Genomic DNA, 20798 nt, shown 5'->3' with positions numbered 1-20798 from the left:
GCAAGAACACCCCCCCCCCCCCAAATAAGATGGAATTTATTACAGGATATCAAAGAAAGTGGTGGATTTGGGCTTCCAAATTGGCAATTATATTATCAAGCAGAAACATTAGTATGGATAAAGGAATGGATAGAGCTAAAGAATAAGAGAATATTGACAATAGAGGGACATGATCTTCAATTAGGATGGCATTCATTTATATAGGATGAGATATATATACCTCCTGCATACTTTAAGAGGCATTTATTTAGGAATGCATTATTGCAAATTTGGCTGAATATCATCAAACAACAACACTACCCTAAGATTCCATATTGGATTTCTACAATTGAAGCCATAAAATACCCAAGTCCCAAGACATTTGATAAAATTATACAATACAGTATAAAGATTTATTAGATGTACAAGGACATTTGATGACTAGAGAAGATTTGACAGAACATGGGTTAAGCTTAGATTGGTGGACTTATACAAAAGTCCAAGCTTAATATCATAAAGATATAAAACTTTATGAATTCCAGGAAAAAACCTAATGACCTTGATAAGATATTACTCGGCACTGACAAAAAATTAATTGGTAAAGGTTATAAGTTCCTAATAAGATACAAAACGGAAGAGGAGATAGTTAAGGACACAATTATTAGATGGGCGAAAAATTTTGGACACACTATTTGGAGAAATGGGAAAAAATCTGGACCATTAATTGGAAATTAACAATGTTGGTGGTGTGTAAGGAAAACCAGTACAAGATGTTCTACAGGTGGCATCTACCACCTGTAAGAATTGCTAGGATGTTCCCAAATTCCAATATGATGGAAATGTAAGAAGGAAAATGGAATTTATCTACGGTGGACTTGTTTAAAGGCAAAAAAGCACTGGAACAAAATGACTGAAAGAGATAAAAGAAGATATAGATAGGAAACCTGAATTATTTTTATTGGGCATAATTGATAAAAAATATATAAAGTAATTACACTATTTGATTATACACATCATTACAACAGCAAGAATAACATGCGCAAATCTGGAAAAATGAGGAAATACCAAAAGATGAGGACATAATTAGAAAAATATTGGATTGTGCTGAAATGGACAAATTATCGAAGAAAAGAAAAAGAAAAAAAGGTTGCCGATCAGTTTCCGGTCACAATTCAAAGTGTTGGTTATGACCTATAAAGCCCTTCATGGCATCGGACCAGAATATCTCCGGGACCACCTTCTGCCGCACAAATCCCAGCGACCAGTTAGGTCCCACAGAGTTGGCCTCTTCCGGGTCCCGTCGACTAAACAATGTTGTTTGGCGGGACCCAGGGGAAGTGCCTTCTCTGTGGCGGCCCCGACCCTCTGGAACCAACTCCCCCCAGGGATCAGAATTGCCTTTCATAAGCTCCTTAAAACCCACCTCTGTCATCAGGCATGGGAGGACTGAGATATTCTCTTCCCCCTATGCCTATACAATTTATGCATGGTATGTTTGTGTGTATAGTTGGTTTTTAAATTAGGGTCTTTTAAATTATTTTAAATATTAGATTTGTTATATGTTGTTTCACTATTGTTGTTAGCCGCCCCGAGTCTACGGAGAGGAGCGGCATACAAATCTAATAAATAAATACATAAATAAATACAAAGGAAGAATCCAAACACTAGTTAGTATGAAATAAATTATATGAATGGCTGGAAAAGAAAAAGGATAGATAAAAGATGAATTAGAACTGTCAATATTTGAATTATTAATATGAAATCTTTACAGAAGAATGTACGATTAATGTACCAAACAATGTAAAAAAAGAAACAAAAAACAAAGGAAGAACAAGTAATTTATAAAATGTAAATACATACATACATACATACATACATACATACATACATACATACATACATACCTACACACACACACACACACATATAGTGATAGTGTAATTGTCAATACAAACCGATGTAGGCTTATTGGATATACGGGGAAATTGTACCTCTGTTTGTTTGTTTGTTTGTTTGTTTGTTTGTTTGTTATAAATGTGTGTTTTACAAAAAAAAAAACCTTAAAAAAAAGGAGAGAAAGCAGCTTAAAAGGGATTTCCTTCACTGCCCCTGCTGTAAAGGAGACAGTGAGAAATTCAAACTTTCAAGCTTCTGTTAATGTATTTATTTTATTTTATTGATTGATTTTGTCCAATACACAATGAGGGTTTTAGTGGGTATACACATAGTAAAATACATGATGAAGGTTATAGAGGATATACTCATAGTAAAATATATCTAAGAAAGAATAGAAGAGAAGTTATAGGAACTTAGCCTTATAATGACATCAATGTGGTTGTTTTTCCTACTCTGGTGTACCCGAGAAGCCTGGCGAATACACTCCTATTTCCAAAGAAGATAGCTGAATTGCTACATGCAGGAACTAAAATGATCCCATGTTTGAACAGGCAGCAGTCTATGACAGGAAATCTCCAAGAAAGGCAGATGAGTCACAATAGTGCCTTTAGAGTTTCAGTCAAAGCTCAGGGTGGCTTAATGATTCAACTTTGCCCAGTAAAGAAACGTTCCTGTCTTTCAATCCATCGAAATCAGGGGTGTCAAATTCACACCGTCATGGCGGCATCACGTGACGTATCGGGACTTTCCCCCACTTTGCTAAACCGGGCATGGCTAGTGCGTGACACATCCAGCCTATAGGCCAGTAGTTTGACAGCCCTGATCTAAATGAACAATTGCAGATCACAAGCAAGATCACAACTTACTTTAGATTCTGGGCCTTTCTTCCAGTAAAATATCCAGAATTCAAAGGAAGGTCCCAGGTGTTCTAATTCTGCTAGCAAGTGATATCCATCAGTGGTGACAGTCAACATTGGTGGAATGAGGGATGCTATGAAAAAAAAAGGAAAAGGGATTAACATATTCAGTAGGTGGGAAAAGGGAAGGTTGGAGGCGGGAAAAAAATTGCTCAGAACTGTTGGGTCCAAGAACGGATCTATCTATCTATCTATCTATCTATCTATCTATCTATCTATCTATCTATCTATCTATCTATCATTCTATCTATCTATCTATCTATCATTCTATCTATCTATCTATCATTCTATCTATCTATCTATCTATCTATCTATCTATCATTCTATCTATCTATCTATCTATCATTCTATCTATCTATCATTCTATCTATCTATCTATCTATCTATCTATCTATCTATCTATCTATCTATCTATCTATCTATCTATCAATCTATCTATCTATCTATCTATCTATTTATTGGATTTGTATGCCGCCCCTCTCCGGAGACACGGGGAGGCTAACAGCAATAATAAGACAGCGTATAACAATAATCCAATACTAAAAACAATTAAAACCCATTATAATTAAAAAACCAAACATACATACAGACATACCATGCATAGAATTGTAAAGGCCTAGGGGGGAAAGGGTATCTCAATTCCCCCATGCCTGGCAGCAGAGGTGGGTTTTAAGTAGCTTACGAAAGGCAAGGAGGGTGGGGCAATTCTAATCTCTGGGGGGAGTTGGTTCCAGAGGGCCGGGGCTGCCACAGAGAAGGCTCTTCCCCTGGGTCCCGCCAAGCGGCATTGTTTAGTTGATGGGACCCGGAGAAGGCCCACTCTGCGGGACCTAACTGGTCGCTGGGATTCGTGCAGCAGAAGGCGGTCCCTGAGATTAATCTGGTCCGGTGCCATGAAGGGCTTTATAGGTCATAACCAACACTGGTGCACCAGGCGAACCTGGGCAAACGCCCCCCTCGCCACAGCTGAAAGATGTTTCTCTAATGTGAGCTTTAGATCGAGGAGGACGCCCAAGTTGCGAACCCTCTCTGAGGGGGTCAATGATTCTCCCCCCAGGGTAATGGATTCTTGAGGAAGGGCTGCACCACTGTCTCCTTCAGAAGAGGCCTGAACTTAACACCCAATGGACCTGACCATGTGGCTCTGGCCAACCAGGAAGGACCTAAATAGGTGGTTTGGTCTTACGTTGGTACACTTTATTGCAGGTATCATCAACCCAACATTGTGACTATTGGGGCATCCTCTGGTTTCAGAAATGATACACTATTAAATGAATATTTAGACATGCTTCAAAATCACGGACATGTTGCAAGTTGTCCAAATCTAATGAGATTTGGAGCTGAGCTGGTTTTATTTAGGAAGTTATTTAGGATTTTATTTTATTTTTAAGATACAAGAGTACTGGACATCTGATGAGATGTATTTCCCCCAAAAATGTTATCATCCTGTCTTGAAGGAAGGAAGGAAGGAAGGAAGGAAGGAAGGAAAAGAAAGGCAGGGATAAAGGGAAGGGAGGAATGAATGAATGAGTGAATGAAGGAAGGGAGGAAGAAAGGAAGGAAGGAAGGAAGGAAAGAAGGAAAAGAAAGGAAGGGATAAAGGGAAGGGAGGAATGAATGAATGAGTGAATGAAGGAAGGGAGGAAGGAAGGAAGAAAGGAAGGAAGGAAGGAAGGAAAGAAGGAAAAGAAAGGAAGGGATAAAGGGAAGGGAGGAATGAATGAATGAATGAATGAATGAGTGAATGAAGAAAGAAAGGAAGGAAGGAAGGAAGGGAGTCAAAGAGAAGAATATATCAGAAGCCTTTTATCAGAGGACACCTCCCAATTTAATGACAGTGTGCTGAATTTTTTAAAGCAAGACCCCCGTCATTATATTTCTGAGATGAGCATATTTTGTGTATCCTCTATTCCTCCTGACCTATTCCCGATTTTTTTTCTAGAAAACCCTTAGGGCTAAAGTGGTGTAGAAGCTAAGTTCTATCATTATAGCCAGCAATCTTGCTTGGACTTGAAATGTTTCCTGGGTTGTTTGAATGTCATATTTGCCCCCAGGAGCCTTCTGTAGTGATAAATAATCTTTACTTGTGCTCTGGTTCTAACTAGACAAGATAACCGCAATGGTACTTTATGCTGAGTGGACGTGGCAAACCTCTTGTAGCCCAATTCCTTCCCATAGGGTTAATATTTATTTATTTATTATTTATTTATTATATATTTATTTAGAAACATAGAAACATAGAAGACTGACGGCAGAAAAAGACCTCATGGTCCATCTAGTCTCCCCTTATACTATTTCCTGTATTTTATCTTAAGATGGATATATGTTTATCCCAGGCATGTTTAAATTCAGTTACTGTGGATTTACCAACCATGTCTGCTGGAAGTTTGTTCCAAGGATCTACTACTCTTTCAGTCAAATAATATTTTCTCATGTTGCCTTTGATCTTTCCCCCAACTAACTTCAGATTGTGTCCCCTTGTTCTTGTGTTCACTTTCCTATTAAAAACACTTCCCTCCTGAAATAAATATTTTATTTATTTATTCAATTTTTATGCCGCCCTTCTCCTTAGACTCAGGGCGGCTTACAACATGTTAGCAATAGCACTTTTTTAACAGAGTCAGCATATTGCCCCCACAATCCGGGTCCTCATTTTACCCACCTCGGAAGGATGGAAGGCTGAGTCAACCTTGAGCCGGTGATGAGATTTGAACCTCTGACCTTCAGATCTAGCAGTCAGCTTTAGTGGCCTGCAATACAGCACTCTACTTGCTGTGCCACCCCAGCTCATTGCATTAATTGGATTTCTATGCCGCCCCTCTCCAAGGACTTGGGGCGGCTCACAACATATAATACATATTCGTCATCTCTTTCCACTGAGTTAAATGGACTCTTAAAATGCTTTATTTCAGTTGCCTTTTCTTTAAATAGAGTCCTTACTCTGTTTATGCTGACTTGACTTTTCTGATTTATTGCTCCCAAGCACTCTCCTGAATGTGAATGGTGGCCTAAAATGCTGACTTCCCACTGAGAAAATCTGAATCACAATCTCAGTATAAGTTTAAGGCCTCATTTACATTCAGAAAACCCGCCACAAAATCCTGCCCCACCCAAAACAGCTCCTTTAAATAGTTTTTATTTATTTATTTATTTATTTTTATTTATTTATTTTGTCCAATACCCAATGAGAGTTTTAGTGGGTATATGTCTGTATGTGTGTGTGTGTGTGTGTGTGTGTATATATATATATATCTGCCTTACAAGGCAAAGGTTGCAGGTTCAAGTCCCAGTGGGTATGGCTAGCTGATGAGGCCAAAATAAGGCCAAAATAGATCTATCCTAGTCTCCCTTAATTTTCAAATTCAGCAAAAAAAAAAACAAACCAAAAAACATGTGACACATATAGATAGAATTGTCGGCTATCAATAAAATTAACTGCCTTGGAAATGGCCCTGGGTTGGGCCGAGAGGCAAATAAGGAGCTGTGATGTTCCTTCAATACACCAGGGTGATTCGACACAAAAATATGTAACCCTTCCCTGGTGCAGAGCTGAAGGGATTGGATACTGTAGCCTAGAGGATAATTCTCTGCCTTACAAGGCAAAGGTTGCAGGTTCAAGTGCCAGTGGGTATGTCTAGCTGATGAGGCCAAAATAAGGCCGAAATAGATTTATCCTAGTCTCCCTTAATTTTCAAATTCAGCAAAAAAAACCCACCCCAACATGTGACATATATATATATATAAATGACATATATATATATATATATATATATATATATATATATAAATGGCCCTGGGTTGGGCCGAGAGGCAAATAAGGAGCTGTGATGTTCCTTCGATACACCAGGGTGATTCGACACAAAATATGTAACCCTTCCCTGGTGCAGAACTGAAAGGATTGGATACTGTAGCCTAGAGGATAATTCTCTGCCTTACAAGGCAAAGGTTGCAAGTTCAAGTCCCAGTGGGTATCCTAGTCTCCCTTAATTTTCAAATTCAGCTTAAACATGTGACACATACAGATAGAATTGTCGGCTATCAATAAAATTAACTGCCTTGGAAATGGCCCTGGGTTGGGCCAAGAGGCAAAAAAGGAGCTGTGATGTTCCTTCAATATACCAGGGTGATTCGACACAAAATGTAACCCTTCCCTGGTACAGAGCTGAAGGGATTGGATACTGTAGCCTAGAGGATAATTCTGTGCCTTACAAGGCAAAGGTTGCAGGTTCAAGTCCCAGTGGGTATGGCTAGCTGATGAGGCCAAAATAAGGCCGAAATAGATCTATGCTAGTCTCCCTTAATTTTCAAATTCAGCTTAAATATGTGACATATATATATATATATATATACACACACACACATACATACATACACATACATACATACATACACATAGTGAAGGTTATAGAGGAGATACTCATAGTAAAATATATCTATGAAATAATAGAAAAGAAGATATAGTAATAGAACATATCAATGAAAGAATAGAAGAAGAGATATAGGAATAGAAGAAAGGAATAGGAGATATAGGAGAGCAATAGGACAGGGGACGGAAGGCACTCTAGTGCACTTGTACTTGCCCATTACTGACCTCTTAGGAATCTGGATAGGTCAACCGTAGATAATCTAAGGGTAAAGTGTTGGGGGTTTGGGGATGACACTATGGAGTCCGGTAGTGAGTTCCACGCTTCAACAACTCGGTTACTGAAGTCATATTTTTTATAGTCAAGTTTGGAGCAGTTAATGTTAAGTTTAAATCTGTTGTGTGCTCTTGTGTTGTTGTGGTTGAAGCTGAAGTAGTCGCCGACAGGCAGGACGTTGCAGCATATGATCTTGTGGGCAATACTTAGATCTTGTTTAAGGCGTCTTAGTTCTAAACTTTCTAGGCCCAGGATTGAAAGTGTAGTCTCGTAGGGTATTATGTTTCGAGTGGAGGAGTGAAGGGCTCTTCTGGTGAAGTATCTTTGGATATTTTCAAAGGTGTTAATGTCTGAGATGCGATATGGGTTCCAAACGGATGAGCTGTATTCGAGGATGGGTCTGGCAAAAGTTTTGTAAGCTCTGGTAAGCAGTGTGAGACTGCCAGAGCAGAAACTACATAGGATTAGGTTTACAACTCTTGAGGCCTTCTTGGCTATGTTGTTGCAGTGGGCTTTGGCACTTAGATCTTTTGTTATTAGTATTCAAGATTGGTTTCATTCATACAGGTGCTGGGTGTTGTGAGATTTCCTAACAGTGAACGCAGGCTGAAGGACTTACTTGTGATACGATTGAAGAAGCCATTGAGTGTGGCCCAGAGGGAAGCCTGTGTCTCCGTAGATGCTCTGACTCGTAGAATGTATGGCACATTAGCTAATATGTCTTCGGTGATATCACACTGAGGAAGAATAACGTCTGTGCATTCTGCGGTGGGAAGCCAGCTGTGGTTGCCATAGGCTCTCTCATATTCCCTAGATATAGTTAGGGGGGGGGGAAACACAATGCCAGCTTCAATACAGAGAATATCGGACCTTCCTCACATTGCCCCAGGAAAAAAAAGAAGAATCCGAGTCATTTGATTCAATGACATATAAATACAATAAATAAAATAGCAAGGGTAAGCTCATAGCTGCCCCGAGTCTTCGGAGAAAGGCGGCATACAAATCTAAATAATAATAATAATAATAATAATAATAATAATAATAATAATAATAACAACAACAACAACAACAACAACAATAACAACAATAATAATTGGAACTTGTGCCGGAACTACCATTTCCCAGTGGCAAAGAACTGGTGGGATCATAAGCCCGAAAAAGTGGTCGAAAATGAGCAAGCAAAACTACTGTGGGACTTCCGACTTCAGACTGACCAAATTCTGAAGCATAACACACCAGACATCCTGATTGTGGAGAAAAAGAAAGCATGGATCATCGACATCGCAATCCCAGGGGACAGCAGAATTGAGGAGAAGCAGCTAGCTGGTATAAGCCTGTGAAAGTGGTCCCAGTGGTACTTGGCACGCTGGGCGCAGTACCAAAGGATCTCAGCGGACACTTGAAAACCATCGGAATTGACAAAATCTCCATCTGTCAATTGCAAAAGGCCGCTTTACTGGGATCGGCAAATATCATTCGCCGCTACATCATGCAGTCCTAGGTGCTTGGGAAGCGCCCGACTGGTGATGGAATACGAAATCCAGCATAGTGATCTCGTTTGCTGTGTTGTATTGACATAATAATAATAATAATAATAATAATAATAATAATAATAATAATAATAGGAAGGAGAGGAAGGAGAGGAAGGAGAGGAAGGAGAGGAAGGAGAGGAAGGAGAAGGAGAAGGAGAAGGAGAAGGAGAAGGAGAAGAAGAAGAAGAAGAAGAAGAAGAAGAAGAAGAAGAAGAATCCCCTTATAGATTGTGATCCCCTTATATAGAGCGCTGGTGAGACCACATTTAGAATACTGTGTTCAGTTCTGGAGACCTCACCTACAAAAAGATATTGACAAAATTGAACTGGCCCAAAGACAGGCTACAAGAATGGTGGAAGGTCTTAAGCATAAAGCTTATCAGGAAAGACTTAATGAACTCAATCTGTATAGTCTGGAGGACAGAAGGAAAAGGGGGGACATGATCGAAACATTTAAATATGTTAAAGGGTTAAATAAGGTCCAGGAGGGAAGTGTTTTTAATAGGAAAGTGAACATAAGAACAAGGGGACACAATCTGAAGTTAGTTGGGAGAAAGATCAAAAGCAACGTGAGAAAATATTATTTCACTCAGTAGATCCTTGGAACAAACTTCCAGCAGACGTGGTTGGTAAATCCACAGTAACTGAATTTAAACATGCCTGGGATAAACATATATCCATTGTAGGATAAAATACAGGAAATAGTATAAGGGCAGACTAGATGGACCATGAGGTCTTTTTCTGCCGTCAGTTTTCTATGTTTCTAAAAAGAAGAAGAAGAAGAAGCAACATTATTTCCTTGGTAGCCTATTTGTAACTGCAACTGCAGCTCTGAGATTAGATAGCCCTGGATGTATGTAAAATTCAAAAATGGACAGATCAACTAACGTGTCTCATGTGCAGCCACCAAATTGTTAACCTTTTAACAATCTTTAGGCCATCAGAATATCTAATCCCTCTTCCTTCTCTCCTTCAATAGGTTTTTGTAGATTTTCACAGGTAAAGGTATGTAGGTCTTGGCATATTCAGGTTTCTTCCCGTGTAAGTTGCAAAGAACCCTGGTGACGAAACTCGTCGAAACATCGCCAGGATTCTCTGAAATTTACACTGGAAGAAACCCAAATATGCCAAGACCTACCCACACACACACATACCTTAAAATACATAAATAAAATACTATAAAGATCCAATTATTGAGGCCCAAATTAAAAGCCGGGGTGGCGCAGTGGTTAGAGTGCAGCACTGCAGGATACTAGCTGTAGTTCAGCAGTTCAAATTGAGCAACGGCGCAAGGTTGATTCAGCTTTCCATCCTTCTAAGATGGGTAAAAAGAGGACCCAGATTGTTGGGGGCAATATGCTGATTCTGTAAACCGCTTAGAGAGGGCAGTAAAAGCATAATGAAGCGGTATACTGTATAAGTCTAAATGCTATTTCGATTGCTAAAAGGCAGGGATGGACGGAATAGGATGAGAAGGAGGTGAGGTGGGATCCGTTAATCTATCAAACAGCTCCGATGTGAAATCTTTCCATTGGAGTTCCAAGCTTATGGGGGCAAGTGGATGAGATTTTTGTCAATAACATCTTTAGGGCAAAATGAGTTAGTTTATCTATCTATCTATCTATCTATCTATCTATCTATCTATCTATCTATCTATCTATCTATCTATCTATCTATCTATCTATCTACCTACCTACCTACCTACCTACCTACCTACCTACCTATTTATTTTGTCCAATACACAATGAGGGTTTTAGTGGGTATATATCTATATACACGTAGTAAAATACATGGTGAAGGTTATAGAGGAGATACTCATAGTAAAATATATTTAAGAAATAATAGAAGATATAGTAATAGAACATATCAATGAAAGAATAGAAGAAGAGATATAGGAATAGAAGAAAGGAATAGGAGATATAGGAGAGCAATAGGACAGGGGACGGAAGGCACTCTAGTGCACTTGTACTCGCCCCTTACTGACCTCTTAGGAATCTGGATAGGTCAACCGTGGATAATCTAAGGGTAAAGTGTTGGGGGTTTGGGGATGACACTACGGAGTCCGGTAATGAGTTCCATGCTTTGACAACTTGGTTACTGAAGTCATATTTTTTACAGTCAAGTTTGGAGCGGTTAATATTAAGTTTAAATCTGTTGTGTGCTCTTGTGTTGTTGTGGTTGAAGCTGAAGTAGTTGCCGACAGGCAGGAGGTTGCAGCATATGATCTTGTGAGCAATACTTAGATCTTGTTTAAGGTGTCTTAGTTCTAGACTTTCTAGGCCCAGGATTGAAAGTCTAGTCTCGTAGGGTATTCTGTTTCGAGTGGAGGAGTGAAGGGCTCTTCTGGTGAAATATCTTTGGACATTTTCAAGGGTGTCAATGTCTGAGATGCGATATGGGTTCCAAACGGATGAGCTGTATTCAAGGATGGGTCTGGCAAAAGTTTTGTAAGCTCTGGTAAGTAGTGTGAGATTGCCAGAGCAGAAGCTACGTAGGATTAGGTTTACAACTCTTGAAGCCTTCTCTTTGAATTTAACATCTCAGGCATGTAAGGCCTGGAAGAGGCTTACATGCTGGAGAGCCAGATCTTTAGACCCTTATAGAAGGTCAGGAGGGTTGCAGCTGATGTAAGGAGATGGGGCAGATGTTTCAAAGGGCAGGTGCAACGGATGAGAAGGCTCTTCTCCTGGTCCTCGCCAGCTAGAATACTGTGGCTCATGGAGCCCGCGGCGTGCCTCCACTGCCAGCACAGGTGGGCTGGTCCAATCCAAGGGCATGAGATAGTCCCTCAAGTAATTTGGACCCATGCCACAAAGGGCTTACATGCCTGAGATGTTAAATTCAAAGAGAATTCATTTTGCCCTAAAGATGTTATTGACAAAAATCTCATCCACTCACCCTCCTTGCCCTGGAGCAAAGAAAGGCTGTTTACCGTTGAGGACATAGCAACATGCCTTCAAGAATGTGAAGAAAGCACTCTGCTGTGGATGGCCTAGAGTACCTCCTGGAGATGATCTACTTGTGCTTTCACCTGTCCCCATGGTCGCTGGGCTTCTTCATGGCACAGAGAAAGGAGAACATAAAGGTTGTAACTGAACCTCCCTTTTGGATAAACGCATTTCTTCCACCCCAACCTCCAACCGCGCATTTGCATTACAATGCGATGAAGCCCAAAGGCATATAAACTTGGCAAGGGGACACCAACCACGCATGTGTTAATTGGCTGCAATACTATTGCATGCCTAGCTTGCCTATACACGCAACAGAATGCCATGGCAAAGTTTTAAGGCGGGAAAAGAGATTTCATCACTCCAAACGGCAGATGGAACATTCGAAATGCTATCCTTAAATTCCTTGGGAGTAGAAAACAAGATTAGTAGACAGGGGTCGGGTTTAGAATTTTCTCCCTATATATTTTATTTATTTATTTATTTATTTTGTCCAATGGAAACTAATGGAGGGAAACTAATCAAGGAGGGAAGTAACCTAGAACTAAGGAGAAACTTCCTGACAGTGAGAACTATTAATAAGTGGAACGACTTGTGAGAAATTATGGATGTTCCATTACTGGAAGTTTTTAAGAAGAGATAGGACACCCCTATTCTTTTTAATATGTTTGTGAGTGACATAGGGGAAGGTTTGGTAGGGAAGGTTTGCCTATTTGCCGATGATTCTAAAGTGTGCAATAGGGTTGATATTCCTGGAGGCGTCTGTAATATGGTAAATGATTTAGCTTTACTAGATAAATGGTCAAAGCAATGGAAACTGCAGTTTAATGTTTCCGAATGTAAAATAATGCACTTGGGGAAAATGAATCCTCAGTCTGAGTATTGCATTGGCAGTTCTGTGTTAGCAAAAACTTCAGAAGAAAAAGATTTAGGGGTAGTGATTTCTGACAGTCTCAAAATGGGTGAACAGTGCAGTCAGGCGGTAGGGAAAGCAAGTAGGATGCTTGGCTGCATAGCTAGAGGTATAACAAGCAGGAAGAGGGAGATTATGATCCGGCTATATAGAATGCTGGTGAGACCACATTTGGAATACTGTGTTCAGTTCTGGAGACTTCACCTACAAAAAGATATTGACAAAATTGAATGGGTCCAAAGACGGGCTACAAGAATGGTGGAAGGTCTTAAGCATAAAGCTTATCAGGAAAGACTTCATGAACTCAATCTGTATAGTCTGGAGGACAGAAGGAAAAGGGGGGACATGATCGAAACATTTAAATATATTAAAGGGTTAAATAAGGTCCAGGAGGGAAGTGTTTTTAATAGGAAAGTGAACACAAGAACAAGGGGACACAATCTGAAGTTAGTTGGGGGAAAGATCAAAAGCAACATGAGAAAATATTATTTTACTGAAAGAGTAGTAGATCCTTGGAACAAACTTCCAGCAGACGTGGTAGATAAATCCACAGTAACTGAATTTAAACATGCCTGGGATAAACATATATCCATCCTAAGATAAAATACAGAAAATAGTATAAGGGCAGACTAGATGGACCATGAGGTCTTTTTCTGCCGTCAGACTTCTATGTTTCTATGTTTCTATTTGTTTGAAATGGTATAGAGTTTCTTGCTTCAGCAGGGGGTTGGACTAGAAGACCTCCAAAGTCCCTTCCGACTCTGTTATTCTGTAGAATTTCCTTCCAATGCTGTTTTAATTGCAGTTTGGTTTCTTAAGGTGAGTGGCATGGTGTTTTCCATCTTATATTCCTGCATTTGTATCCTGATTAGGAGGAATTTTGGAGCTCAACCTTTGGAAAACAATGTACGGTGTTCCCTAGATTTTCGCGGGTTCAAACTTTGCAAACAGTCTATACCACGGTTTTTCAAAAATATTAATTAAAAAATACTTTGCTGTTTTTTCTCCTATACCACGGTTTTTCTTGCCCGATGACGTCATATGTCATCGCCAAACTTTCGTCCGCCTTTAATAATTTAAAAAAAAAAAAAATTTTAATAAATAAACCTGGTGAGTAATAATCGAAATGGTTGCTAAGGGAATGGGAAATTGTAAATGTAGTGGTTTAAAGTGTTAAGGAAAGGCTTGTGATACTGTTCATAGCCAAAAATAGTGTATTTACTTCCGCATCTCTACTTCGCGGAAATTCGACTTTCGCGGGCGGTCTCGGAACGCATCCCCCGCAAAAATCGAGGGAACACTGTAACCCCACCCTCCACACACACACTAAGATGCTTTGAATCTTATCTAAAATTTGCCTTTCTAAGAAGCTTTCTTTGGTCAAAGACTCCTATTTTTCTACCTAATTGTAAGGGTGCTTGAGAATTTCTTTCAGATTTCCCTCACTGGACTTCCGAGTTTAACACATGGGTGTGGAAGTGACAAAGGATGCGGCTGCTGGTTTTGTGGTGTTGTGTGAACACATTTTTCCATCTTTCCTAGCTGCCTATCCTTCCTACACCATAAATACCTAATGGAAAAAAATTATCTCACACTGGCAGTCTTTCTAGTAACAGGGCGTGCCGAATCAGAGTAAAGGCTTAAACAATTCCCCTCTCACCCCAAATAATGGTCAGTTCAATAATAGGGGAAAGTAAACTGATACTGTACATTAAAAACTGGTGCCTAAGATTTCTTTAAGAAGAAGAATATAAATAGAATACAAAATTGAGGTCAGCAGTATGTGATCAAGAGGCAAAATGGGATTGTCCACCCATTTGGGTGCTGTCACTCAATAAAGAAAGAACCTGAGTTTACCTTCCTTTTTTAAAAAAAATGGTGGCCCTCAACCACATTTCATGGAACCAAATTTCAGGATCAACTTGGTGCCATGTGAAGCATTTCCTTTTATTTCCCTCGAGTGCCATACTAGGCAACCATCTGCTATGAGTGCAAGACAAAATGGAGAACAATTCACCCTGTTCCCGTTCTTCATAGCATACATAACTTCATAAAACTCTGTGGTGTCTCCCCAGGGGAAGAGCCTTCTCTGTGGCGGCCCCGACCCTTTGGAACCAACTCCCCCCAGATATCAGAGTTGCTCCCACCCTCCTTGCCTTTCGTAAGCTCCTTAAAACCCACCTCTGTCGTCAGGCATGGGGGAATTGAGACTTTCCCTCCCCCTAGGCTTATAAAATTTATGCATGGTATGTTGGTATGTATGGTTGGTTTCTAAATTGGGGTTTTAAATTAACTTAAATATTAGATTGGTTTACATTGTATTATTGTTGCTGTTAGCCGCCCCGAGTCTGCGGAGGGGCGGCATACAAATCTGATTAATAAATAAAATAAATAAATTATTAGTTAACTATTGTATTGAGTATAGCAAAAACTTATAGTTTCCTTCATCTTGTAGTCTTGACTTGTGGGATTGTAATGTCTACTACCAGTTGTATCTTAGTCTAACGTAGTTGGTATAAGTTGAAGATATCAGTTATGCTAAGTTGTTTTTAGGCAGCCAGTATTCAAGATGGCACGGGACCAGGTTACCTACAAGACCGCCTTCTGCCTCATGTATCCCAGTGGCCAGTTAGGTCCCACAGAGTTGGCCTTCTCCAGGGCAATGCCATCTGGCGGGCCTAGGGGAAGAGACTTCTCTGTGGCAGCCCCGACCCTCTGGAATCAACTCCCCCCAGGAGATTTATATTACCCCCGTCCTCCTGGCCTGTGAGTGAAGAATGATGGAATGAATGGGAATGATTGGTTTTAATATTAAGGGTTTTTAGTGTATACTTTATGTTTAGACAATATTGAGAGTTTAATGTATTTTAATATTAGATTTTTTTAATAGTCTGTATTTGTTTATTGTGAGCTGCCCTGAGTCCCAGGAGAAGGGCGGCAAAGAAATATGATTAAATAAACAAATAAACAAACAAGATGAAAGAAGAACTTACCCTTGAACCTCGACCGAGTATTTTACAACCTCGCCAGGCACAATCTCTGCAACTGGGCTCCAAATGAGAAAGTGCTTCATATTGGTGGACAGAATTGTAATATTCTGAGGGGGTGCTAGTAACGCAGCTTTATGTAGGGATCATCAAAATGACATAGAAAGAGAGAAAAAGAGAAAGAGACTTTTTACTAAGTCTGCACTTCTATTTCTACTAGTTTTCTCATCATTCCTATCATCCTTTTTCTCCCACTTAGGACTGTATGACTGTAACTTGTTGCTTGTATCCTAATATTTTTATTAATATTGATTGTTTCTTCATTGCTTATTTGACCCCTATAACAATCATTAACTGTTGTACCACATAATTCTTGACAAATGTATCTTTCTCTTTTATGTATGCTGAGAACATATGCACCAAGACAAATTCCTTGTGTGTCCAATCACACTTGGCCAATAAAATTCTATTCTATTCTATTCTATAAAACAGAAATTACCTTACAGTTTAGAGACACTGAGGTTATTATTACGAAGTCACATCAGATCCTTTATTAATTGATTAATTGATTGATCAATTTACTAGATGTAGGTGTACGGGGAGTCCTTGACTTACAATCACAATTGATTTATGTTGCTAATAGAAACAATTAAGTGATTTTTGTTCCGTTTTACAACTTTCCTTGCCACAGTTGTTAAGTGAACCACTGCAGTTGTTAGTCACATGGTTTTTAAATGAATTTAGCTTCCTTATTAACTTTGCTCGTCAGAAAGTCACAAAAGATGATCACATGATCATTGGATATTGCAATCATCGTAAATATGAATCAGTTACCAAGCATCTGAATTTTGATCATGTCACCATTGAGATGCTACAATAGTCGTAACATAAGTGTAAATAAAATGGTCGTAAGTCACTTTTTTCAGTGCCGTTGTAGGTATAAACAGTCTAACTGTAACTAACTGCTCTGAAGAGTTTAGTTAAATGCTGACTTAGCTAGAAATAAGGACCATGGGACTCAGTGGAATTTGCTTAACAGAGATGCCACAAATTGTGCATTTAATAGAACTCAAACTAAATAGTATGCAATTTAGTATTTGTCAAGATGCAGGTTAGAAAAAGTGTCTTTATCAGATCTTGTACATTGCTTAAGAATGAGGAAGACTTTGCGTCAATTCATTTTTCTTTAAACTTACAAACCTGTGTTTGCCCATAGTTCAAATATTTTCCTTCAAGTTATATTCCTGCTGTGAAAATGTTACATTTCATGTGTGATGCATCTCTTTTTACATTCACTCAGGATGGCAGCTGAGTAACGTACAAGTGTATTCTTCTGAAGACAGTGACTCTAGTCAAACGTATTAAACCATCATTAATGCAATACAACTGTAGATTGTTTATATCCTTCATCTTACCTTAGCCAATTAGAAGGGGGTTGCAAATGTGTATCATAGATTGCCCTGAAGATTCTTAGTGTTTGTGATTTGTGCTGATGACTAAGATTCTGTTGTAGGACTAGCATATCTAAATTGCTAACATCTGCATGACCACTAGGTAGCACCAAAGGATATGTACTATTGTTATTTTCAGGGTCTCTTTGCTGCCACCTATTGACTGAGCACATAGCTGCAGTCCCCATATGCCAGTCCTGATGATGGAGATCTCTATCCTGCTCTCCATAATGGTTACTGCTTAGCCATTTCCAAAAGAAAAAGGGGGGGGGGGAGGAAACATGTTTGCAAACAAATGATCCATATAATAAATAAATAAATAAATAATAAAAATAAATAAATAAATAAATAAAATTTGCAGTTTCTGTCTTAGTCGATATATACAATGATACCTCGTCTTACAAACCCCTCGTGATTCAAACTTTTCGAGATACAAACCCGGGGTTTAAGATTTTTTTGCCACTTCTTCCAAACTATTTTCACCTTACAAACCCAAGCTGCCGCCATTGGGATGCCCCACTTCCAGACTTCTGTTGCCAGCGAAGCGCCCGTTTTTGTGCTGCTGGGATTCCCCTGCAGCATCACAAAAACACGGAGGGGTTTCCCATGGAGGGGAGTCTCAGGGGAATCCCAGCATCGCAAAAACGGGCGCTTCAGCTGGCAAAAGGGGTGAGTTTTGGGCTTGCACGCATTAATCGCTTTTCCATTGATTCCTATGGGAAACATTGTTTCGCCTTACAAACTTTTCACCTTACAAACCTCGTTCCGGAACTAATTAAGTTCGTAAGATGCGGCATCACTGTATATATATATAGTGGGTTGCATTTATGAAATCAATGGCCTGCTACAGAGAAAACACATTTTTTTTGTTTCTGCAAGCAACAAAAGAACTCTGGGGGAAAAAAAGATGGGTCAAAAAGCTCAATAAATCACGGGGCCAGCAAGTGTTGCACATTTGGTGGTTGTGACGCATATTTTGAGCGACAGGGAGCAGAGGGATGAAAGCAGAGGGTTGAAAGAGCCACATGCGACTCCAAAGCCATGGGTTGCAAACCCCTGGATTAGGTCAACCAGCAAAGCCAAGTTTTAATATCCTTCCAGAAAACCAAATGGATGGAAGCAATTCTCACCTCCGGAATGGGGCCATAATGGATGCTGTAACCATTGTAAATACATGCCAATTGCCAAGTACTGTACTCAAATTTTTATCATGTGACCATGGGGATGCCACAATAGCCATCAGCGCAAAGACCAGTTGAAAGTCATTTTTCTCAATGTTTTTGTAACTTTGAACAGTTGCTAAACAAATGTCAGGTACCCAGAGATGCATGACTCTAAGATGAGCAGCATATGAATTTAATAAATAAAATCGGTCAAAAACGAGCTATATTTCCTATCCCATTTACTAGAATAATGTGGCTGGACTTGCATATTATCCTGTTTCCCCGAAAATAAGACAGCGTCTTATATTAATTTTTGCTCCCAAAGATGTGCTACGTCTTATTTTTAGGGGATGTTTTATTTTTTCCAATGAAGAATAATTCCCGTTTATTGCTGAACAAAGAAAAAGAACACTTATTAACACTTATTACTACTACTGTACCATTATTTCCATGTACAACAACTATACTTTCTTCAAATATATGTTATGTATGTTCTGTTCGGGAATGCTGCGAAAGGAAACCTCTATGTCTTACTTTCGGGGGTGACTTATTTTTGGGGAAATAGGGTAGGGAAAGCAGCCTTGTTATTTCTTTTATTAACTGAGGTCACCTAGCTCTAAAATAACTCTGGGTAACCTTGGCCTGACACTACCAGATTGAATCCAACATCAAACACTATATACACAAACTGAAAGACAATTTTTCCCTAATCCCATTCTATCCTCCGTTTCTTGCCTCAACATTACGATTGATCCATCGTTCTAAGGTATTCCATTTCTTCCCACAACAGATATGATAGGAAATGACAATACAGTACAAACATTATTTTCAGTCACCGTTACGGTATACGTCATGGCACCGGACCAGATTATCTCAGGGACCGCCTTCTGCTGCACGAATCCCAGTGACCCGTTAGGTCCCACAGAGTGGATCTTCTCCGGGTCCCGTCAACTAAAGAATGTCGCTTGGCGGGACCCAGGGGAAGAGCCTTCTCTGTGGCGGCCCTGGCCCTCTGGAACCAACTCCCCCCAAAGATTAGAATTGCCCCCCCCTGCCTTTCGTAAGCTGCTTAAAACCCACCTCTGCCGTCAGGCATGGGGGAATTGAGACCCTCTTCCCCCTAGACCTTTACAATTCTATGCATGGTATGTATGTATGTATGTATGGTTTTTTTTTTATATTAATGGGTTTTTAATTGTTTCTAACATCAGACTACTATTGTACACTGCTTTATTGTTGCTGTTAGCCGCCCCGAGTCTCCGGAGAGGGGCGGCATACAAATCCAATAAACAAACAAACAAACAAACAAATAAATAAATACATGAAGGATAAATCTTACGATTTTCTTAGCTGTTGGCATAGTAGTCTAGATTTAAATAAAACTAGCATAAACCTGCTGAAATTAATACAGTGCATATCTCATCACTCCATCAATTTATCAGGTTCCGTTCTTTTTTTAACCAATGTCCAAATGCCAATTCTATTTAAGTGACCTATTAATACCTGTTTCTAAATATTAAAGAGATTTACAATTTTACACATTAATAGAAACATTGAAGATTGAGGGCAGAAAAAGACCTCATGGTCCATGTAGTCTGCCCTTATACTGTTTCCTGTATTTTATCTTAGGATGGAAACTTCAGATCGTGCAGAATGCAGCTGCGAGAGCTATCATGGGCTTCCCTAAATATGCCCATGTTACTCCAACACTCCGCAGTCTGCATTGGTTGCCGATCGGTTTCCGGTCACAATTCAAAGTGTTGGTTATGACCTATAAAGCCCTTCATGGCATCGGACCAGAATATCTCCGGGACCGCCTTCTGCCACACGAATCCCAGGGACCAGTTAGGTCCCACAGAGTTGCCCTTCTCCGGGTCCCGTCGACTAAACAATGTCGTCTGGCAGGACCCAGGGGAAGAGCCTTCTCTGTGGCGGCCCCGACTCTCTGGAACCAACTCCCTCCAGATATCAGAGTTGCCCCCACCCTCCTTGCCTTTCGCAAGCTCCTTAAAACCCACATCTGTGGCATGGGGGAATTGAAATTTTCCCTTCCCCCCTAGGCTTATAGAATTTATACATGGTATGCTTGTATGTATGATTGGTTCTTTAAATTGGGGTTTTTAGATTATTTTTAGTATTAGATTTGTTTACATTGTCTTTTTATTGTTGTTAGCTGCCCCAAGTCTTCGGAGAGGGGCGGCATACAAATCTAATAAATAAATAAATAAATGTTTATCCCAGGCATGTTTAAATTCAGTTACTGTGGATTTACCAACCACGTCTGCTGGAAGTTTGTTCCAAGCATCTACTCTTCTTTCAGTAAAATATTTTCTCACGTTGCTTTTGATCTTTCCCCCGACTAACCTCAGATT

The 20798-nt window shown here is 39.7% G+C and overlaps 1 protein-coding gene across 3 annotated transcripts in view; it reads right to left on the bottom strand.

Moving 5' to 3' along the window:
* The window catches only part of IL20RB (interleukin 20 receptor subunit beta), a 37351-nt gene that overhangs the window by 11529 nt on the left and 5024 nt on the right, over positions 1–20798 (bottom strand). For all 3 annotated transcript variants that reach the window (XM_070764024.1, XM_070764023.1, XM_070764025.1), the window contains 3 exons: positions 15819–15945; positions 8052–8242; positions 2742–2866 (listed from right to left, as the gene is read on the bottom strand). In XM_070764024.1, the coding sequence (XP_070620125.1) occupies positions 2742–2866; positions 8052–8242; positions 15819–15898 (396 nt within the window). In that variant the 5' untranslated portion in view covers positions 15899–15945. The remainder of the gene's footprint in view (positions 1–2741; positions 2867–8051; positions 8243–15818; positions 15946–20798) is intronic.

This window comes from Erythrolamprus reginae, chromosome 11 (genome assembly GCF_031021105.1).
Source record: "Erythrolamprus reginae isolate rEryReg1 chromosome 11, rEryReg1.hap1, whole genome shotgun sequence".
NCBI lineage: Eukaryota > Metazoa > Chordata > Lepidosauria > Squamata > Dipsadidae > Erythrolamprus > Erythrolamprus reginae.
The sequence above is the reverse complement of the archived record's forward strand: the minus strand, read 5'-3'. Positions and strand labels throughout refer to the sequence as shown.